The sequence below is a fragment of the Argentina silus genome, assembly GCF_951799395.1.
Source record: "Argentina silus genome assembly, chromosome: 3".
Lineage (NCBI taxonomy): Eukaryota > Metazoa > Chordata > Actinopteri > Argentiniformes > Argentinidae > Argentina > Argentina silus.
Window position 1 is genome coordinate 22,870,391 of NC_139657.1, and position 24,492 is coordinate 22,894,882.

The 24,492-nt window shown below is 41.3% G+C and overlaps 1 protein-coding gene across 2 annotated transcripts; it reads right to left on the reverse strand.

Annotated features, from left to right (window-relative positions):
* Positions 1-387: 387 nt before the first annotated feature.
* phf21ab (PHD finger protein 21Ab) lies at positions 388-24,492 on the reverse strand. 2 transcript variants are annotated; one of them, XM_083667018.1, is made up of 19 exons: positions 24,267-24,492; positions 21,300-21,338; positions 20,711-20,762; positions 19,946-20,044; positions 19,068-19,100; positions 18,603-18,668; positions 14,670-14,828; positions 12,289-12,543; positions 11,811-11,906; positions 10,164-10,508; positions 9,857-9,961; positions 9,654-9,705; positions 9,461-9,540; positions 9,071-9,131; positions 8,051-8,217; positions 7,199-7,354; positions 6,650-6,725; positions 6,390-6,493; positions 388-5,933 (listed from the first exon to the last, which is right to left on the reverse strand). In XM_083667018.1, exons 3-19 carry the CDS (start codon positions 20,750-20,752, stop codon positions 5,172-5,174), a joined length of 2,658 nt encoding a protein of 885 aa, XP_083523144.1. In that variant the 5' UTR covers positions 20,753-20,762; positions 21,300-21,338; positions 24,267-24,492; the 3' UTR covers positions 388-5,171. The 2 variants fall into 2 exon arrangements, with proteins under 2 accessions (XP_083523144.1, XP_083523145.1); XM_083667019.1 differs by lacking the exon at positions 24,267-24,492 and adding an exon at positions 20,243-20,320 and having other exon boundaries at positions 21,300-21,314.

Genomic DNA, 24,492 nt, shown 5'->3' on the forward strand with positions numbered 1-24,492 from the left:
AATATCTCAGGTAGAAAAGTGCTCACCATGCCCTGCTTGTCCTGCAATGTGTAGGCTTGAGAGAGGCGACCTTGACCAGCCTCTAAGAAACTCACTTATAGAATTATAACCCGATTTGAAAAGTTGAAGATCTAAGAAAATAAAATTTCAGCAGGGAGATTGAAAAATGTCAAGGCTCAGAATGTTGCTTTAGGTTTTAAGACAATCACCAAGCATGACAGATAATGTTGGACTTGGTGGCCATTGTACTATATAGCCTCATCACACACAACTATCTAGATTATAGCTATAATCATCAATTCCACAACTTGTTTTCTGAATAGTTGTTTCTTGCTGCAGAAAAATATACACACAGATAAATTGGGACAACAAAAAGCCAGATTGCTTTTAACAATTTATTAACAAAATGATAAAATAAATAAATACAAATTGATCAAATGCTCCTAATATCAACTTCTTCCCATGTTCCCTACAGTATTTTCTAAACACTGCATACAAGTAATTCATCACAGAAGAGGCTCAATACAGGAGAGAGGTAAGAAACCCACCGGACCACTCACAATGTCAGGTGAACAAACAAAAGAGAGATCTGTAACAGAAGAGAAGTCAAAAAAATAAACGCACTCCTTTTAAAATTATTATGAAAAATACAAACAATTGTACAAATATTCAGATTGTGTAATTAACAATTTACACATAATTCAGCACACCAGGTGAACCTTTTCTTTATTCATATCGCTACAATGTTTTCACGGAATGGAAGATTTTTTTTAATTCTTTTTTTTGCACTCTTAAGAAGAAACTCCTCCAATTGAATTTACAGTGGATGAGGTAAGAAGCTCTAGATGTACAACAACAGGGAAGTCACAACATATGAATTATGAGTATTATGGATGATGAAATGTATCAACAATACTAGAAGGCCACAATCATGACTTGGTATATCAGAAGAACTAAAAACCCAGACTATATTGAATAGCCATTGACAGAATATAATGCACTGGTGAGAATGTAAGTGAGCTACTCTACAGGATCTTTCTGTGAGGATTCACTCTGGAATGAACTGAAAATGCCATATTTATGCATAAGGGAACTATACTTTCATTTTTCAACCCTCTAGCCCAATAACATACAATCTGAGAGTGTCTCAGCTGCCAACACTTTCCATCACATCTACAAATTTACACACTATGCTGAAGCAGAAATGAATGTAGCCTCAAAAAATATTCAACTGATATGTATCAAATGCATAAAGGCTTCCAAATAGAAATGCACATTTGCAATGTTCTTTGGGTATTGGTTTTAGAGCTTGAGTACTTAAATTGAATGTATTATTCTTTTAAAAACAGGACAATGCACTCAACAATTGTAGACACAAGACCATTTTAGACCACTTTCCACAACCCCATCTCATGTCCCAAAGTAACAATAACATTCAGCATGGTGCATTAGCGAAGGCAAAATTGAATGAAAATGATGGTCCTTGAGAAGAATAAGCCAAAGGACACTACTTTCATTATACCTTTCTCAATGACTCTTTTTTTTTTCTTTTCTTTTCTTTTTTTTTTTACACACTTCACAGTTCATGGCATTAAAACCCCTCTGCCAGATAATTCCAATATGTAGCACACTGTTCCAAAGATGGTGTTTGTACAAAAATCTTAAATTTCTTCTATTGAGATGTCTATTTAATGAAACAATAGTTTTGGCATCATGTTGCCAGAATGTAAAAAAAGGTGACTTAAATTTCACATTAAAACTTTTAGAAAATAAATCTAAAGTAAATGCATATTGAAAAATGTTTGATAAATATTGTATAAAAACTTGCATAAGAAGGCATGCTTTCTGTTGGTCTGATTGGACAGATGGTGCTAAGGAGGTTTCAGAAGTCTATCCAACCAGGGTGCAGTTTTGTTTGCTCATTCCAAATGCACACAGGCCAAAGCTCAATTAAATGACCTGATTTATCAAACTTGTTCCTACTCCCAGGCAGAGACAAGAATGAAAAAGAATTAGAACAAAAAAAGGTGTGCAAGGAGGGAACAGAAGATGACAAATTCAAAGGACAAGAAATGACCACTTAACTGAGTATAAATGCTGACTAGACTACCATAAAATGCCTCTAGAATATCAAGAATAGGGATGTAAATTCAGGGTTAGAAGATATAATCCCGATTTCTATTTCATATTATATACACATCACATCTTTTGAGGGAGGACTGTATAAAATAATACTGGGTGGGAATTCAACCAAAAGTGCATCGCAAAAAACATCAAATCTAGCAGTTCACACCTGATCAATTTACTTTTCAAGATCTTGTGAATAATCCTTCACAAATATCATTCCAATTCCAATGACACTTGAACAAACTACTATGTGGTGAATATCTATGATCCATGTTTTACAAGTGATCCCCAATATAGACAAATTAACTAACAAATACATTTAAGGCAGCTGCTACAGACAGACTATTTATGATTTTTTTTTTTTTTTTTTTTTTTAAATCCAGTCAAATTAAACAAAAGTGAAATGTACATCGACATTTGAAGCCCAATTGTGCTCTATAGATTCAGATACATGTATTTGCTAAAAACTGTTGAGTTATGAAGGTGGACATACAGTGCAGTATAACCACTGTGGAGATAGGGCAGGATAGACCAGTGTGTTTGTGTAGGGTTAGTAAGGTAATACAAGTCACAGTGCAAGTCAAGAGACAAAATATGCTGTTGGAAGAAAGGCACTCTAGGTACCTACAAGGGAAAGGTCCATTTGCTCTGTAACAAAAGTTCAGGCGTTGCAAATAAACATCAAGGTGAAATAGACACATGAACACTTTGTTCTATTCAAGGGACAGTTAAAAAAAAAAAAAAAAAAAACAGTTGGGACACCCTGGAATCAATGCTGTTTCTCCTTGATGAAGATGTCTTTACAAGTACTGTGTGAGACTTAAAAAAGCAAAAAGAAAAGATCAGATAATATCCATGAGAATGTACAAGACATAACAGCAGCCAGTTGATGTTTGCATCTCTTGGTCAAACTGTCCATTTCCATTACACATTTAGATGGATTAACCCTAACTACTAAATTCAGCTTTTAATCACTTGGACATAAAATAGTATTGAAAAGATTATTTTTTTTGACATTGGCAAGAATAAAAAATGGAAAAGTTATGAAAAGTTTGAAGTCCCTGTTATCTGCCCAGGTGGCCATCACTGAATATATTTGTACAGTACTTCTAATGCCATCAAAATAGCAAACATTCTCAAGATATGTCGATTGGTCATGGATTTAAGTAAACATGATATGTATATGTAGCCAGCTGTGCACACACTAATGCAACAGTAAAACATAAAAATACAGAAAACATGAAAAACACACTTCAATTTAAATTGAGAAGACCTGTGGCACTCTAATTGGATCTATCACAGGTGTTGTGAATGGTTTAAACCCAGAAAATGTATAAATAATCTTGTTCATTCATCATCAACTGGCTGCTAACTCCACAAACTTACCAATAACCAAAAGATCAAATCAATAAAACATTTTCCAGATATGTTGATGAAGCGTTAAAAAATAAATACCAGAGGAAGCATAAATCTATTGAGTGTTTTAGGTTAGGTTAGGGTTAGACAGTCCTGTCATCCAGCATGTTCCAAGGGTAGGAAAAAGAGTGGCTTGAGCGTTTCTCCTCAAGTACAGCTTTCACAAGACCTTAGCCTCAATAGCAAAGACAAGTTGGGTCATACAAAAATATTGGCAAGTTGGGGATAGATTACATAACAATAAAGTGATGCATACTCTGTTTTGTTCCATATTTAACATACAAAAAAGCTCTTCAGCACTTATTATTTGTTATGCAGCAAGCTTGTGCTTTAATCTCAGGATTTGTGGTATTTCTTCTTACCACCAGAATGGGCTGATAATACAACAAACCCTTCAAGCTTCCAGAAACGATAAACATTTTGATGTTATTGTTAAATAATAAGCACTTATCAACTGAGGATTTCCAATTTCCAAAATGGTATTACATATTACATAATTTCCTTGATCTTTCCATACAGTAAGTGGACATGTCCCTGCTATATTTGGATACAATAGCATTTTGGCAGTTCAGAATTAAACTAAAATGTACATTTCATATGCAAAGGTCACCTCTTAAAAAGAGAATTACTTGCATAAACTATGCCAGTTTAACACATTTAATAACAAACAACTGTTTTATGAAACAGAAATGCACTTATTTTTGAAGACAAGGAAGACCTGAATATCTTTTCCTATAAAAAAGAAACACACATCAGATATAGATATTTTTGTGTGTTTTGACATTGCAATATTGCAATTTCACATTTAGTGCTCACAGTTGACTCACAAATGAAACTCAATCACTACACTGGACCATTTTTAACATTTTAAGCTACTGTGTGTGGTGTAATTCCACTCTTTCTTGAGATGACTTCCTCAGTACCTGGGTCTTCTTCAATAAGCCAACTACCTGTTTGACATGCTTCCAAGCATGTCGACATTACTCAACTTTTTTTGCCTGAGGTGGTGTGTAAATGGGTCCATAGTTATTGGTCATATTTACTGTATGTGAAGGTGAGAATAGGGAGGAGGGTATAGGATAATTGAAGGCTCTCTTGTTTTCTTGTTTGATTTTCTATGGCGCTCTGATGTTTCCCACAAATACTGATGCTTTAGAATTCTAGAAGCCCTGTCCTCAGCTGTTCTGCCAATATTTTGGTTTTATGTTCCTCTTGGTGAATGCAGGAGAAACATGTTGTGGGTTCAGCACGTGGTCTTTGGACATCTCTAACCTGCCTCCCCAGGAACAGAAGACAACCTAAGAAGCCCACATGAGAGTTTTGAGGGCAACTGTTGCAGGCACACACTGGTGTGATATTATCAATATCTCCCTTTTACCATTATTACTACTCTTTTCTATCCCTAATTGGCATGACACTGTTACATAAGCCACCCTTTCACCCATGTTTGGGGTATTATAGCCTACAACATCCAAGAGCAATCTGACTTGGGCTGTAGATCTACCATTGACACAGTCTGACAACACATTGCAAACAATTAACATTTATATAGATTGGCAACTTCAGGCACCTTTCCAAGGTGCAAGCAAAAGTATTTTTTTTTCCTCAATTCAAGAGATGGAGATGCATTACTCTTTATTGTCCGAACTGTCAAGAAGAGCTGGCAAAGAATGCTGGGAAGGTTCTGAGGTTTTGCTGTTGTTGGTGCTGCTGTCATTGTTTGTGTTCTCTTCCTGGTCCTTTTCTACTATCTCCTCTGTGCTGTAAGCGGTGGTAATGTTGTTGTTGTTCTCATTGTTGTTAGTGTCGCTAGTACAGCTCTCGTCTTTGCTTACGTCAGTGCACACACTGTCAGAGGTGCCGTTGGTTGTGGCCGCAGTAGAGTCCTCAGCATTGGCCACTGCAGTGGCTTCAGTCTCTGCCTCTGTCACCTCCTCAGTGTTGACCTCAGCCATGGGTTCAACAGTGCCGTCCACTGCAGCCGTAGTGCTGACCTCTTTAGCAGGCTCAGCACTGACCTCGACTGCAGCCTCAGTACTGATTCCTGCAACCATCTCTGTGTTAACATCAGCTTCAACCTCGTATATTTTCGGCTCTGCTTCAACATCGGTGCCGTCCTGCACTGTGACCTCAGCCTTGACCTCGTCCACCGACTCAGTATTGACTTCTACAACAGCTTTAGAGTTGACCCTCTCCACAGCTTTTTCAGTAGGGAGTAGTTCATCCTTGAGCCGAGTAATGTCCTCTGTGATGGCAGCTGTACTCTCGGTCTCCAGGGTTTGGCTTAGATTGAAAGCCTGAATGAGGCGAACCAGGTGTTTGACCTTCCCCAATGAAACTTGCATTTCTTTCTGTCGAGCCAGAATGGTGTTTTTTGTCTCCATGCATTTCTAATTGGTGGGGAAGGAGCAGGGTTGGATATTTCAGTAACACTGGACTTATTATAAGCTACGTGTGGACCAGCACAGATAACATGACTATACCCTAATTCACATGACCGACACCAACTATACTGAGCTAGTTCTGATATTTTCCTTTCACATTGTACTTTCCAATACCGTTTCAACTATGGTGGGTGCGTAACCACGCCAGCCCAGTACAGGACAGCTCATCTTGGTTCTGCTCTGTAGTGTGAATTAAGGTTAACTGTCATGTTAACAGATTGTTATGATGACAATACAATCTCTAATCAGATTTCGTGGGGTCCCATAAGGCTCTATATTTAGACAATGACCTTTCCTATTTTAGCAGTACATCAATGCACTTGATCTAGTAAAATGTATTATTCATTTAAATGGGATGACAACTCTCTTCTGAAGGTGTTCTGCTGTTTCTATGGAGCTTACCGTTATAGAGTTGCTGAGCTGTTTGACCCTTTGTTCCAGTTGCTCCCGCTCCAGTTTTAGCTCAGCACTCCACTTCATGAGCTTTTGTTTCTCCTCCTCTTTCGCTAATAAGAAGCAGAAATAACACACATAAATACAGTGACACTTCAAAGCCTATTTTGTTGTTGGAGGTACTAGTGACGGAACCGCAGTGACAGAGCCGCAGAACCACAACTTCCAATTCTTCTACAGGCTAAAGATCTTTGGTGTATCATTCATACCTTCTTTGTAAGCAATGTAGGAATGAACAATAGCCAGGGTTCCTGGCCATGGAATTGCTTCTTCTTTTTTCAATATCTGGAGAAAAAAGCACACTTTAGTTAAAGTGATGTCAAAATATGAACTAGACGTCGAAGAGAACATCCCTGTGGTCACCATATTGTGATGTCAGGACGGACAAACAAATGAATCAGATGGGAGTGTAAGATGCCATCTTCCACTTACAAAATGAATGAAAGAGAAGCACATAAAATAATACTGAATCATGTTGAAGCTTACAAAGGAAAGAACAGTCCTATATTCATGTTGGCATTTTGGGATAAGGGCTAATTGATCAAAGTCTAAGAGGAAGGGAGGGGAAAAACAAACTTAATCTTCTGGATAACCTCAATAGCAACATATAGTACATTTAAATACCAATGGCCAATTCTCTATTTAGAAGGAGTAACTGACTTCTCAGGTCTAGGCCAATGCACCTGGCTGGACTGCTGGGCTGTGCCCCCACCCCCCACCCCCCGATTGAGGATCAGTAGGACGGGTGCTGCGTTTACCTGGTCTTGACATTTGGGACAGATCCACATGCCTTTAGGAATGGTTTTCAGTGGTGGATCCAGGCAGTCCAGGTGATAGACACGCGAACATGTGTCACACATGAGCAACTGGCCACTGCGTCTGCACACAGTACAGAAATCCTCATGGATGTCTCCCTGTCAGGAAGAATTGCACCAATCAGTTTCGATGGCCATCTAAGCCTGACCAATCAGGTATGGAGAGCAGGGGCAGGGGGAGGCTTGTTGATTTGAGGATTATCCAATTGTATTATGGCCTCTATGTTCTTTCAGTGGTAACACTTTAATGGTACACTGTTGAAGTATATCAAGTTTGAAATCCTCCAAATTAAATGGGTAAAGCCATCATGGATGGACTGTGTTTAATTTCAATAGTGCAACTGCTATAATACTGCAGTGTGTTACTCCTGGCAATTCAAGGGGAATTCAAAGGGATCAAAACAAACTGGTCCTATTTACAATAAAAACTGTTTTGAAAAAAAAAGTTTGACATCATATCACTTTTTTCTCTGAGGGTTCAGGGGGAGGGGCACTGTTCACTTTGTAAGACTGCACCAAAATGTAAATAAAGGATGGATGATGGGTCGTACAGTGGGAAGTAAATAAACAAACAAGCATGTGAACTTGTCTAGGTCTTTGGATGTGGGATATGTATGCAGACTCTAACTGTGCCAATTCGACTCCCTTGACGTTTGTGTGTGATGATGGGGTTACAGCCTGTGTACTGTACCATTGGTGTAACAGGCTAGGGAAGAGGAGGGGCAGGTTCAGTAAGTAGGGGTAAAGCCCCAGAAGTTACAGGCTGCTGTTGTACTCTCTCCAACTACTACTTACATCCCCAGAGCTGGGGCTGGGCAGGGGGAGAGTGTGGGGATGGACAGGGAAGGGGAAGCCCCCTGTGTTGAGTCGCTCAGGGGCCGGGGAGCCAGTGTGACAGCTGGAGGGGGAGGTCGGGGTGTGGCTGCCCAGCTCCGGAAGGCTGCTGTATTTGGGTGGGCGACCTAGGTGAAATGAGACAGACGGAAAAAAAAAAGAAAAAAAAAGATGGAGAGGGGGGAAAAACAAACAAACAAACCGTCTGTCTGACATACCTGCGACAGGGGGTCCTCGTTGGCTAGCGTGTAAAGGGTGAGGTTGAAGGTGGAGAGGAGGAGGAGTACGAGAAGCACAGAGAGCGGAGTTAGTGCACTAAGAGACATGAGCTACATGCAAGCGGGGTTCAAGAGAAGAAGCAGCAGCAAGAGAAGTCAGAGGGGGTGAAAGAAAGCTGACAACAAAGAGAAGAAGGACCAATCCCTCCCTCATTACTAGCATGTCTCCATGCTGCAATAAAGCTCTAAGGGACGGTTGAGAGTCAAAACTTGCCCATCTTTCTGAGACTGGAGTGTGCAGATTTCTCAATGTATTTAACAGGATCTTTACATCAGATGGACTTCACACCACCAATTTCGAGGTATGAAAACATTTTGAGGTTGAACTATTGTATCCATTCACAATGTGTATAATTTAACAAAACCTTTTTGACAAGTGAAAGCATTTCAAGGCAGAAGAAGCTGAAATAATCTCTTCAAGCCAAGGGCAGAATTATAATATCTTTGAATAAGTGTCCCTGCACCACAAGATTAAGCCAGCAAGCAAAGAGGGGTCAGTAGAAAAGTCAAGAAAGAATGTGCCCCGACCTTCACAGCATTTTGGACCATTTCCAATGAGTAGTACACAAAAAAGGCATAATATAGGCCCACTCAATAGTCTTTACATGTATGGCAACAGTGCAATGTCCCTGGACACTAGAACAGGTGTATGTGCAAGAGTTTAAAGTATCCGGTGTTGACAGCTTGTTGAGTTCATACTGACCTCTCTTCCTGGTTCCCTGGTGGAGAGGAGTGTTTAGGTAGGTCACTGCACTCTTTTTCCTCTGTGAAATTGGAATAGGATGGAGATATTGGGTGAATGAGTCTAGCTGTGATTTGACTGCAAGTCAATCCTCTGCTCATGCCTATGCAAAAGGATACCCATTTACTTTCCTTATGCTATATAGGACCAAAACAATTGTGCATGTCACAATTTCATTACAAAATGGTGGTCCAAGCATTGGCTATGATATACTTCAAACAGCCACATGTTAATTCATGTGCATGAACAGTAATGTATGGTTACATCTGAAAATGGCATCTAAAGACTAACTTTAGTATCCACACTTCATGTTTTGAACATAAAGTTCAAGACTACCAGGTGAGTCTGTACCTCAGGCTCAAACACAGCTCCACTGTATACTGGGTTTGCAGTTGTTCTTCGTTTGCGCTCTTGCCTCCTGCTCTGAATTTCTGTAACCAAAAAACATTATTTCAATACAGGCATCTCAATTATAACCTTCTAAATAGTGCAACAAGGTTAGCCATTACTGGAATCCACTTCAAGTAGAAACGGCAGGCCTTACCTTCCAAATGGTCATGGGTAACAAGCCCGAGGGACACCATGAAGGCAAGTTTCTGGGTAGGAAACAATAAACAGTTATTTTCAACATACATCACTTGATATGCTTATACTATATAGTTGGCATAACTCTACTTTCTGAATTCACTATAGAGTAACTGATAAAATTCTATCGAATAAGCTCTGTTGGGACCATTCACAGGATACCTGAGGATTATCCTCTCTTTTGGGCCTGGGTGCAGGAGACAGAGGAGGGGTGGCGGAGGAGGGGATTAACACCTTCTTTTCTGATCCCCCCTGAGCTTTAACAGTCTGGACAAAAGAGTGAGAGGAAAACAAAGCACTCAACGTTAGGAAAATCAAGGAGACAAGCACAGAAAGTGTGGAGAAAAAAAATATCCCTTTTGAGGGGATGAGGCAGCTGACAGCTACTTTCACGTCCCATTGCTAAGGCCTCTGGACTCTGATCCCTAGATATAAGCTCTAACTGGGTTCCAGAGTTTTCAAAACCTACCATTGTCCTGACCTTGGTATCGGGGGCAAGGCCGCTGATCTGGAGTGTCTGTGTGGAGGTGGGGGTGGCGAGGCGCAATGCGGAGGCCGGGGTCGTGATGACAATGCCCGTCACGGGCCCCGTGGGCTGGCTCTTGGCGGTGGGGGCACTGGGCGCGCAGGGCTGGCCGTTGATGATGCGGACCTGGTGGATGGGGCCAGCGGTGGAGGGCAGGGAGGAGGCGCTTAGCTTGGTGGTCAACATCAACGACCGCTGTAGCAGCTGGGGAGCCGCCATCATGGGCGGAGGGGGGGCGGGGGCTATGGGCACGTTGTTGTTGGGTGTTGTGATGGGCTTCGGCCGGACCTGGGTGAGAAGGGGGGGGTTCAGGGATTACAGAGTTAGTTGATGAGTTCATAGCTGTCAAAGCAGTGGCTCTGGTAACATTGGAGCTTTGGCTCTTCGCAAACATGTATTGAAGAGACTGCCCTGTGACAGATAATGCCAATGTGGTGTTCTGAGATACAACTGAAGAAGGATGCAGACATCACATAAAAACTTACAACTTAAAAATTAACACTTTTGTAAGTTGTAAGCAGAAGTGAACATGGCCAGGACACGGCTGCTGTCCTGGAAAATGCTGTGAAATGTGGGCAGTATAAATAAATTATTTCTAAAAGGAAAACCAGAAAACCACCATTCAAGGTCCAGTATATAACATTCAGCTTTCTGAAAGCTTCCTAATGGTTGTAATGACTATGTTAAATCTGTAGCGATTGGGGAATGATATCCCCATATTTGAATTACGAACAATGTTTTGGTACGGAAAAAGCACTTTCTAGTGTCCTACCCGACACTCAATTTGCATTTAAACAACAGTTACTGCCAATGGTGTTCTAGAGGAGTGGACTCATTGATTTTCGACTTTCTGTCTCTGCTGGCTGGGTGGGAGGATGTTGTTGTTTGGAATTAACCCTAACTGAATTTTGCCACGATGGCCAGGGGTGGCAGATTTCCGACCCGTTAAGGTCACTAGTTAAGTTTACAGCCTCCTCATGCTTTTCCATGACAGCAGCCCACCATCGTCCACCACATAAAGGAAACGAGTGAAGCTCTTTCTTATGGTTTTGTTCAGCCACTTGTCGTATGGACTCGTAGTCGCACTGGATGAGAGAACATCTGCTAAATTATGTGAAAATGAGGGGCTAAACTGTGCTGGACCCTGAACTCCCAGTGGCGTTACTTGGCATAATTAGGCAACATTACATCACATTTTCACACTGAGGGTAAAAAAACCAAGTTTCCACACTGACAGCCAAAACATAAACACATTCATAAGCTGTGGGAAACCAGAGGATACACAATAAAGAGAAAGACAGAAACACAACACCAGCGAGGAAAGGTCTTCACACCGACAGAAAAAAGCAAATATCAATTGGAGAGCAAAAGACGACAAGAGGAAAGGATATGAATAAAGCAACACAACACAAAACAATATATTGGTGCCTTGTAGCGTGGCTGTGACGGAGCTTGTACACATCTGTGTCCTCATGTACAATGTCGCCCTCTAGTGACGGCTGAGTTTAAATGTCTCATGTGGCCATCAATTCACACATTGATTGGTGAGGGATCAGGGTTAAGGGGCAGGTCTTACTGGGACGCACGCACCTGTGGTTGAAAAGTGGGTCGAGGCGTCAGTCTAGGAGGAGGGACAAACTGAGGAACTTTGATAGGCTGAGCAGAGGTGGTGGTGGTGGCCTGCACCTGAGACAAAACCACAGCAAATATCTCTCTACTGGTGCTGCAGAGAACATTGAATTCTGAAACTCTTAAAAATCTACAGATAGTTTTATGACTGAGGAATAGAATGACTCAGTGCCAACGGCCACCACACACTCCAAAGCACTGCTACAGCATAACATTCTTATAAAACATGGTTCCAACTTTCACCATGTACATTACCATACTGAACATACGCACAGAGGAACACAAAATCATTGTAACCTGCATTGCACTGAGAACGTTGCAAATGACGATAAAGTTGTAAAAATCTGACTTCTTAGAAAAAATAGAAAACGTTGGAAAGGTTGAACTAGTAAAGGAGAAAAATGATGGTAGAAAACCACAGGTAGTAAATTACACTTACGACAACTGCATTCTTGGACACCAGTCGCACAGGCTCTGAGCCCTGATTGGTCAACTTGGTGGCCATCTGCAGGTTGATTGGTGTGTTCTGGGAGTCGGAGTTCACGCTGGGCTTGGTGGCATTGCTGATGGTAGCAACCATGGCGACTGTGGGGTGCTGGGGTAGGACAGAGGCAGGTATGGTGGGCGTGGTGGCAGCTTTCAGCACTAGAGGTAGAGTCTTAGTGGTGATGACCGGCGTGACTGTCAGCGTCTTCTGTCAGAGAGAGAGAGAGAGAGAATGTCAAAGAGAGGAAAATAAAGGAGACAGAAAGAGTTGACATAGAAAGGAAGTGGAGAGATAAATAGAAAAAACACATAAACACGGTGAAAGAAAGAGCGAGAGAGAAGATCAGAAGACACTGCTACATATCCACTGTGAACGTCTAAGTGAGCCTAACGATTCACTGCCAGGGCAAACGTCACGTAACCTCTCCCTGGAGAAGGTAGCTTCCTCTATCCATCCTATACAAGAGCCTCAGCTTCAACAGAACCCAGGGAGGTACTGCCACCCCCACTGATCGCCACCATCACTAACCTCCCCACCCCCACCCCCTCCCCCTTCAGCAGCAAGTAGGTCAGAGGAACGGCATTGAGTCAGCGACTCTGCTGGCCAAGTCGTTTCCCACCGCCATCAAGGCCGGCCAGAGAAGCACAGCGCGGACGTACCCAGCTCTGATTATATCAAATGCCACAGGAAACCTGCCAGCCGAGCACTTCCCATCTCGCTAAGAGCAGGAGATAAATCTCAGAGCGTGATGGCGAGTTTCCACAATGGCTGTGTCCATCTGCAGAGCCTGTATAAACGTAATGTCTAAACCGTAGCGTGGAAGACAAAAAACAACTAGCAATGAAAGGACATCAGGATAATGTAATCATTCTTTTTTTGAGGTGTTGTGAGTATAGCCTAATGACACATATACAACAGATATGCATTGAGGGCAATTGTTGAAGCTTAGTTCAAGTCAGTGTAGGCTGCTACACAAAGTTATTTCCACTCAGCTTTTGCAGACAGTTTTGTTGAGGTATGAGGTTGAGGGCACCAATTTGTTTCCGCTAAAGAGCGCTGCGCACCACTAAAACCATGTGCAAAGACCGTTTTGGTAATTTGGTGTCAACTCAGAGTGCACCTGCCATGACCAACACAAATTTGCACCAATATAGTCAGAGCAGTAAATGGGAGTGGTCAGATAGTTGGCATGGGGACTGGGACAATTATCCATTCTATATCCAATAATTACTAATAGGCGAAAATAGACATTTATTTGATCAGGGATAATCCCTCATACCACCAGTACATCCTCTACAAAATATATGGAAGTAGGCCTAGTGTATATTCTCACATTATGAAATTCTGTACACTACATTCCCTAAAACATCGAATGACCAATGTTGCATACATCGATCGCCTCCGTGCCATTCATTGATTTCATTTCATATCATTAATGAAATCATGCAACCGTGCCTGTTTACTATACATTGTATATTGTACAGAATACAGAATACAGGACAATATGCATACCTCCTTCATATAAAATACGTTTGGAGAGCCTTTACGCACAAACTAAAAAGATGGTTGTTAGAATCATCCAGAAAGTTGTCAAATTCCACTTCTTCAATCCATGGTAATATTGGAAGGGGAGATCATATAAACAAGCATACAATTGGCCTGCTAGGTTACCTCCCCACGCATGATAGCCCCAGTTCATTGGAACTGCGCATTGCAGTCTCTACAGGTTAATGCACTTTCCTATGTATTTCTTTTACATTAAGTATTGTCTACTATTGCCAGGGACCCTAAGTAGGCTTACAATTCAAATAACCATACAGTCATGACACCGTTTACAGAGAGGACGCAAAAAGGTAAATTAAATAGTGAAGTGCATGAAGGCAACTGAAGTAAGACTAAACCAAAGTGGCAGTTGATAATGGTTATGACTGAGGGTCACAAGCGATAATGGAGGATATAGATGATGCAAATGATACAATACTGTATGAGAAAAGTCGCGACAGGTTCATTAAACCACTCTACAGTGCTTGGAGACTCTCAGGTTGAATTTAGTGCCCCTCTCGGCTTGCTGTGTGGTTAGATTATGTTATCATAGACACTTTCGTTGCCTACAACTTTAACTACGGTAATTGTATTACCTCGATCAGTGCAGAGTTGAGCTATCTGACGTGAGACAATGGTGAAATCCTGATTGGCAAGGACAACAGATATCTTCATCTCATATTCAATTATCCCCACCCACTCATTGCCAGAGACCTGCCCTCCGCCTCTGCACTAACTGAACTGCTCTTTAGCAGAAGCAAATTGGGGTTCTGACTGTGCTGGGGCCATACCTGCTGAAGTCCCTGGGTGTGTGTGGGCAGTGCCTGCAGGGCCTGGGCGGAGGGGATCTGGAGGATGTGGTGCTTGTCTGCCGGCTGCAGCAGCAGCTGCTTGGGCTCCGGCTCCTGCTTCACCAGCAGGTCCTTTCTCAGCTGCTCCACCACCTTTTTCTGGGGGAGGGAGGTAGAGAGGGGGAGACAAGGGGAGAGGAGAGGAAAGGGGGAGAGAGGGGGGAGTAGCCGATGAGTTTCAATTTGAAAAAGGACAAATTATTGTCTGGTCGAAGAAATTAGAAATGGATACTCTGGATACTCCCAACTTCGGCCATACCCCACACCAAAATTCTGTTTGTCATAAACATAGGCCTACTGTAACACACACACAATACCTGAAACCGACCTGGGCCGTATTTGTTCTCAGAAATTTGAGCCGACCCAAACATAATTTGTTGTTGGAGCAAAAGGATCAGGAGGAGAATAATCGTGGATAAACAAACATTAATGCCATGGCATGAAGATGCATAGCCTGAGGGTACAGTAATGTCCAATATTACCAACAAATAACTTGTATCTGGTATGTATTTACACATCTATTCCTTGTCATTATTGCTTCACATTATTTTCTGCTTGTTTCACTTGTTAACGAAGCGTTATTGGCGCTTCTTTTTGTGCCCTGGTCAGATAAACTTGCCATCAATAACTGATAAAATGACTGCAAAATGGATAAGGATATTTGAAAAACACGAGTTGGTCCCATTGCTTGGTCCTCATTAAGATAACCTGATATTTAAACCATTTCCACTGATCTCTGTAATTCATGAGCTGCTATAATAAATTAGATTTTGCCTATCTGTTAAGGCAAGCTGATGAGGTAAACCCTCACCAACCATTTTCTCTCATTTTTATTTGAGTGATTATTTGGAGGGAACACCGATAATGTCAGCACCGTCAGTACATCCTTCACAGCTCGTCACCACCTTGTGGTAGCCTTCGGCAGCACTTCACACATTTTCAAACAACTCGTGTCTTCTGAGGCAGCGGCATTGAGGTAGACCACCGTTGCGATGTAGTATGCGGCAGTATGAACCTTTTAAACACTGCCCAACTGTACGACAAGGCTCCATTCATGTTGAGAACAATAAGATAAGGCATTTTCTCTGCGTGGAGATTAAACTTGACTTCAGCGGCTTACATTTGAAGGGCCCTCTGACCTTTCGCCTTGACAACAGCCACAGTTCTCATGAGAGCAAAAAGAGCAAATTAGCATTCACAGCACTGCCAAATCATTTCACTGGATAATTCCACCACTACACTGACACGGAACGTCGTCCTGACACAGGGAATTACTCTGAAGGAGAACGAGTGGAGGGGGAGCAGAGGATCAGGAAAGTATTAAATACATACTATGCCTACACGCATTCTCCCTGTAAGTATTTACCAATGGTAACAGCATTGTCCATTGAAGATGCATTTACTTGTGTGAAACCAAGTGTGTTCTTCTGGCCTGGAGCAACTGCACCGTCTACCACCCTGGGGGGGGGGGGAAACGTGTATTTCCAGCTGCTTCTCTTTGCTTTGCTCATCATATTATCTGCAGTGTGGATAAAGCCTTTCATTTTGTAGCCGTTTCACTCGAAGAGGGAAAAGAAAAGTGTGATTCTCTTAATGTGGGGTTTCAGAGCTCCTACAAACAGGAGATTCAGCAAATCCCTCCTTCCATCCCCGTAGGGAAGGGAAATCGGGCTGGCTGCTCTTTGCCAAGAAGCCAATTTCCATGTTAATCAAGAGTTATTTAAACAGCAGCAGAGAAAAAAAGAGACAATTTACTGTGTGTTTGTCCTTTTTATGGGACCTGGCAAGGGGCAGCTCTGAATACTCTTAATCAAATAGGCTATAGACAAAGTCGAACATCCATCCATAGTTGGCCCTATTACCTCTTAATCTGCAAACAGGCTCTTCTAGGAGGATCTTGGAAAAGAGGACCTTAGCTTCTCTTCCGGAGGAGGTAGGTGGGAGGTGGTGGGATATAAATACTTGGGTCCATCAAAGGTGCAACACTCAAAGATGTGATTGAAACAGGCTCCAGTGGACACTTGAGAGCTACCACTCAAGCTGCCTGCTCCTTCTTCCTTTGTTAGACCTCCCCAGCTGAGGAAGCAGGACAGGCTCATCTGGAGGCAGAGCGAAGCTCCTATCTGGCCTGGGAAGCAGGGATAAACGCACCACATGGTACAGCCTTCGCCTTCACACAACCTCTGTTCATCTCATTCTACTGGGAATAGGAGTGTCTCACAGTGTATTTGGACCTGCTGACTTAGGCTACGCTAGTCAAGTGTCCTAACTAGAAGACTCTGAAAGCTATCAGTTACAGGTAGAGCAGGTCTGCATTTGTTTGCCAAACTGAGATTAAACCTGAAATGGACTGGACTCAGTGCCCAGCGTGTCAGAAGGGTGTGTGTCGCTATCTGAGAGAAGAAATGAATAGCAGTTTGACACACCTGTAATCCATAATACACCCAAGCACTGTTGTAACAACACAATAATGTCAGCCAGACCAGGAGGCGTGCGCATACGTGCGCGCGCACACACACCACTTCACTTTCTTGAGCAGAATCTGTATCTGTTGCTTAGTAACACAGTCCAGTCCAGTGCAGTACAGTCTGTAAACTCTTTTCCTCAGTGAGCCAGAGGAGGGGAAGAGAGCAGAGCATCTAGGATACAAATGTGAGTTGAGGTCAATAACACAGACAACCACTTCAGCAAATCCTTGGAGGTTGAAGTCAAGAGCAGGGAAACATATGCCTGGAAAAGACACAGCTTATCCCTTAAAGGATTATGAATTTGTTTCAGAAATATCAACAATTCAGGCAACTCCCACAGAATCTACAACTCACCCAAGGTGTTAGAAAACTATCAATTTCACCATGTAGACATGCAGAAGGGGGGGTGGAGGATTATCTCTTAACTGAACCAACAGGAACACCCATGTCATGAGCTCAACAAAAACCAATCCTTTCGAAACACTCATGCACATGTCAAAACCTGTCTGTTCTGGTTTGTCCAAACTGATTGAAGAAAATGTACAAACAAGCCACATGGTTATACCAAACAATTGGCCAGTACACAATTAGAGTGGCATTTTGAAAAGTACAGCAAAGAGAAGAAATGTTTCCCCCCCATTTCATAGTTCTTCAGCAGCCATTGACCAATCAAGCAAAAGTAAGTTAGGAAAAATAACAGACTACATCATGGGTTACAGCTTACATATAAAAACCTAGAAATTCAAACAGAATGTAGGCCTTCCTATCATCGTCATTTATTCACAGGCCCTCTATCTCAACGAGAGACAACGGACATGCTGCTACATTTCGGAGAAAATAATCACAAACAACATTGATTAGTCAGTTCCCTGAACTGGAAGGAGTGTACAGCCTGAGAATAAGTCTGTGAAGTCACACTGGGTGAGTATCAGAGAAAGCAGAATTATGCTGACAGAGACAGAGCATGTTGGAGGAGAAAGCATAGTCAAAATAATGTTTCATCTCTGCCTCAAAGCATCCATCACAAGACATTAGACTGGTAAAAACAGCAAGTGTGTGTATGTGTGTGTGTGTGTGTTAGCATGCCCATGAACTCCCCTCTAGCTCTGTGGAAGGGGTGTGTTATAAGCAACTCTGAACCCACTATCAACAACTACTGTTCATTTCATGATGAATTTCAAGACATATTACTTATTGCGGTTTAAAAATGTATAAAGAAAAAGAGTACCAAAAATCTACATAGCTGGAGTGTGCATATAACAATATGTTTTGTAAAACGACTATTCAGTTACACATTAACATTGTTTCAATGTCCTGTGTATCAAATAGTATTTGCGTGTCATAATTCATACAGTATGTAGGGCAGCCTGGAATACCCTTGTGTCAGCAATGTATCCTGAAATACCTGCTTCTCACTGAGCGCTGTGATCTTAGCTTGAAGTTCGTGGAGCTGCTTCTTCAGATCGGCATTCTGCAGAGGAGAGCAAAGCAAGTCAAGCTCTTGATGGGGAACTTTCATACCCATTTCAAATACTTCACATCCAACTTCACTTGAAAAGACACTTTGGTTGGTTTCAACCAAACACACTTAATTTCCCTTCCTTTCAGACCAGGATAGTGAAAGTACGCCTTTTGTTCTACACCCTATTACATCATCATCACTTGACATTGACATCAGAATCGACATCAGAATGAACTAAAAACAAAATGCATTTTTCTATCAAACAGTTCAGACTGGGGGTGCTGTTGTGTCAAGAGAGATATCCGACCATTTCTAAATCTATTTTACTGACCACAATAACGGTGTATGAGTAGGAGAAACCCTGAGGTTAAAGCAGTTTTTACACAATATTTAACATCGTCTCTTTACCTGTGGATCCTGTTTCATTTGGGTGACCAGTTTCTGCAGAAGGAAGAGAAAAGGAGAAATGTTGGTAGCATTTTCACAACTGTTCATTGCCATTCTACAGGACTCCGCAGCCTGTGGACACAGTGACACCTTCAGGCCAAACCTTGAACTACAGTCAATGCACCTGTCCCATTCCTAACTGTAGCATTAGCCAAGTCATTTGTCAAACGTTGACTTTTCCTCAATTCAGTGGTATTTAAATATCATTACTTCAATTAAAATCTCCTCCAGAGGACACAATAAAAAGCATAAATAATACATTTCAGCCATACAGTTCTCCATGAACTTGAAAATACTATTTCCTAATAAATGTAAATAAATAAAACTCACTCAGTTATAGTGATATACTATGCTTTCTATCCAGGTGAGGGGACTCAGTCTGGGGACATTACGAGGCTGGCCTATCAATGCGCTGATGCCAGGTCTACTGTGTGTGGCTGGCTGACCACTCCTCTGGGAGATGCCAATGTGCTGAGTGTGTTTATGGGACATTAGAGACTGAGATCACTAGAAGATGTTGGTCTGACCTCTGGTGCACAGAGGTAAAAGAGGCTGATGAGTGAGGACCACATCAAGCACATGAGCGAGGAGAGAAAACATCCTACACTCATGCTTACTCGCCTCTAAACAAAGCAATCAAAGTGGATGTTGAATGTTTTGACACGTAATTAATTTCTTGAGGTGATGTTCATTTTCTCAACACTCATCTGCATTTCAGTGAATCTCGTATGCATGACACTTACTCTATTTTCTCTCTTTAAGTGACAAAGGTAGGGAAGGACCTGACAATCTCAAGCATTCCATCATTTACAGAACCTCTTGGGAATTTTTATCCCTACCTGATGGACTTGTATTTCCACTTTCAGGGCCTCCTGTAATGTTTGTAAATCCATCATTGATCCAGTCAGTCTGCCAGTCTGTGCAGGGAAACGTTCAGCCTGTTAACACAGGGGTAAACACATCAAACAACAACTTCACACAATTATTCTATTTAGGCCTCCAATATGCACCAAATGGATGACTGCTTGCAGACCACAAAGGGTTCAAAACTTATATGCTCTGTCACAGTCCATGACATAGAATAGCGACAATCTTAGTGTCAATATGTGGGGTTTACAAAATTTGCCTGTCCCCACCTGACACTGAACCATTCTGTACATGTTGGAATCTTGGAGAATCTTGGGCACTGCTTTATTTTACGGTCCCCTAATTACCTGGTAGTTACCAAAGAACAACATGGTAACAATGGCATTACAAGATTATTAAATTGTTATAGATTATTCTGGGATTCACTGTAGTATTTACCACAAACTACCCGTTGTTACCAATAAGGTACAGTTTCATTATATATTGTGTTCAATAATTTCAAGCAATTACGAGTACCAGTAGTTATCAAGTAAGTTGAACCATAGTTAATATCAGTAGTATTGTAGGACTGTAAAATATTACAATTATTCATTGTATACAGTGCTTTACATGAGTTATGAAAGGTACGTGTCCTGGCCCAAAGCAAGGTAAAATTGCCTTTAACAATAAATGTTCACTTCTTTTTGGAAGCGAATGATAACATTGTGGCTGAACGTGAAAATGAAGTCAAACTCTACCTTCACACTGTCTCCAGGTTGAATACCATCCAACTGAAGCATTAAAGAGCCGCTGCATACAACAAAAAACAAGGTTACTGAAACTTAACTAAAAGAAATAACTCGGTGACATTGAGAAAAGGCCTTTGTTGGAGATGACAGAGGGTATGACTTGTTTTTACTGCTTTTTTGATCTAAAGTGACTATAATTACGATATGCATCTGCGTAAAGTTCAATGATTCAAAATCTCTGGGTACTACTATATGCCATAGGACAGCACTTTGAATCCAGCACAACCGTTTACCGTTTATGGATCAGTGTGCAATGTCCAACAAGTCAATCATTTCAACTGGGATTCACTCTCAGCATGGAAGTGAGTGAATAAAGAACTTTTTTTATTTTTATTCGCAGAGCACTGACTGACTAAAGCCAAGTTAACAAAAGCATCCATTTGGCTGGTTTCATGGCACAACAATTAATAAACAGCGAGGACCGGGAAACCAGTGAGTCTGCCCGAGGCGATGTTACAGCCAGTCCAGTCCGATTGATTTCCAGGCCAAGGCTGCAAGCCAAGAGAACAATTACAACAGGAGCTGTAGCAGGACTCACCACCTGGCAGTGTGACTGGTCTCCACTCTCTCCGACTCCCTGCAAGACAGAAAAAACACAGTCCATTACACGACAACCACCACAATTGGGGCTTTCAGAATGGCTAACCTTCTCCGACGTTGGAAAACCATCTGAGCAACACAGCCAAGGTCACATGTAAGGTGACAACACTACAGGGATGGGATTGTGAGGTGTGTCGAGTGAACCATGGGTGGGCAAAGTAGCCTTCAGCCCAATTCACAACTGAATCTGGCTTACAGACTTGAATTCGAACATAGTTCTATTGTTGTTGCCCTAACAGACTTCAGTTGGCAACAGTAAATCCCAATAAATCCTGGGCAATTGTTTGTTTCCTTACCCTGCCCCGATATATAAAACACCTGTACCTCCCAGTAACCATGTTTCCCAGTAAGAAAGATTGATTTGAAACAAATCAGTCAATATAGCCCCCTTCATTAGATACTACTGTAAATTACATAAGCCTATAGGCCTTACCTTTTCAATCTCACTCTACATTAAGTTACCTCTATACCTGTGTAGTAACTCTGTATTTACTCTAGAAACAACACTGTATTAACATGATGTTACACAGTGTAGACTTTTAGTAACCGGTTTGCAAATGCCTTGTAATGGAGTTGAACAGTTTGTTTGTGTTACAAATAAGGACATTCCACTTGTGTAGAAACACAGACCATTCAATTCCATGAACGATGAAAATGATAATAGTAATAACAGCACTACCACATAGGTATAGGGTAACAATGTAAAGTGTAAGTGTTAGTCTACAGTACTTTTCAACCTTTTTTCCCCCTATAGATGCAGATTTTATTCCACTACTGACAAGTCAGAGAAGAGCTGAGTAAGTAAGAGTGTAAATGTGTAATTTAAAGCTTCAGTCACTTCATTAAAATTCTAGTGGACATTCACCAGTATTGAGGCTTAGAGACAGACCAGCAGTAGAAGAGTGACATTGGTTAAGACCCAATTACTTGGTTTATAATTGGAGGCATGATTTCTCATATCAAATCTCATACAGAGATAATCTAAACATCATCTAGGCCAACATTGATAAATACATATGCCTTGATTTAGAAACCATTTGTGCAGGTATGGGCCTTTCAGAGTAACTGCATGCAGTTCGTACTAATTAACCTGCTGAGGCAACACGCACAAATTGACAGCCCCCTCAACTCCTATCATGTCAACAGAGTCAACCACTGGTTTCTCCCATTCAACATTTCATTAGGCCTAACTAAAGAAAAAGCTTAGAATTTCTTGGTATTGTTTTCTGACTTGAGCTTATTCTTAAAGCCAATACCGAAGATCAAGCTTAAATATGCCTGCAAATATATGAAGACACACACATAGGCCTACACCCACACACAAAGCAAAAATCCACTTTTGTTTTCACAGCCATGAAAAAGGATTTGGATCAGCTTGCCCTTCATCCATCTTCATCATAGTGCTCTGATAAGGGCCATCACTATTCTCAAAACTAGTAGGCCTAGGTGACAACAAAACAGCATAGGAGACAGAACCCCAAAAGGCTGTCATACTCTGTCCATCTTAAGACATAGGCTAAGCCGGGTATCAAATGCAGATTTGTCATGTATATAACTTCAAGAAATAAACATTGAATATTGTTGGTAGGTATGTCATCAAACAAATCGCAAACAAATAATAAACATCCATCAATAAGCATCCATAGACAATGGATGGTTTTCATACCCCTGAAGCCTGAAATCCCCCTCCCAGTAAATTACATTCTACTACATGATGTATTGCTCTGTCTGAAAAATATATATTATTATGGGAATGTCCAACTGCCTTGACTATGAAAATATGCAATACTTGAGACACTTGTGATCATTTTAGATTCAAAATGGGAAAAAGGAGCTGATGATAATGCATCCAGAAAAGTAACATACAGTACATTTGTGTTTGATACGTAGTCATTAGGATACATTATAAACGCGCACAGGCACTGAATCTGAATAAGTTAGGCAGGTAAACTTCAAACACCATCACTTATGGGCCTGTATGGGGAAATAAAGACATATAAAATGGTGGGTTTCCAATTGAAATGCACAAATGCTTTTTGTGTCGTGTTAAAAAAATGTATACAGTTTATTTCTAGGTCAATTCGTAACAATAGTCAAACAAATGTTTTATAACGTTCATTACCAGGCTAGAGTCCTAAATAATGGCCATCTTGCGCTATGCAGCCGCTCGCCTCGCACACGTCTAAACTCGTCTTATCCTGCTAGAGCCAAGCTTGTTTATCTAGAATAGATAGTTAATGCAAATTGAGAAAACATGTTGTGTGATGAGGACTTGATTAACTTTTACAGTCAAATAACTCGCACTCAGACATCCCTCTTCAATGATAACTAATGTACCTAATGCGATAACGTTACGCTAGCCGCTTAGCTGAGAAATAGCAAACCGGCTAGCAGCACAGGGGGCGAGCTTTCACAGGAGTCAGTCGGGGAAAGCTAGCTAAACTAGCGATAGCTAGCTGTTTGACTCAATATAGTAGCTTGCTACAGTGGCTACATAAGCCACATTGAAAACTCACGGCTAACTGTAACTTGCGGTAAAGATCAATAATTCTATAATGACACATCGATAGGAGCTATAACATATCTAGATTGGAATTTCTGCAAAGATGGAATTTGACATTTATCACTAAGAAAGGCACGCGCTGGTGGTTACAAGTTAGAAGCGGCCCCTTTCTACGTCCGCTGTCCTCCAATAGCAGTGCACTTCGCTAGCTAGAGAATATCACCCAACTCCTATAATAAAAAATAGCTATGAAAATGTACCCCTCAAGTCGCTTTACCTATAATAACACACGATTAATTATGGGCATAAGAGCTAAACACATGGGGAAACAATCAAAGTTTCGCAACAATGAAAATGAAAGTTAGCTATAATAATAATCAAAAGATCCCAATGTGCACTTACCCTCCTCTACTCACTTGAGCAGCAGCAGTCCTCCTCTCCTCAGAAATTAATTAAATAAATATTTACAAACAACCCAATACCTCTCAGCCGAATCCCCGATACAATTTTATAATGTAAATATTAAAATAGCCTTCATTCATAAGAGTCAGAGATCTCCGTATTATTTTCTCATTTGTTTAAATTCAATTTGTCAAAAAAGAGAGAAACTGAGATACAAAACAAGAAC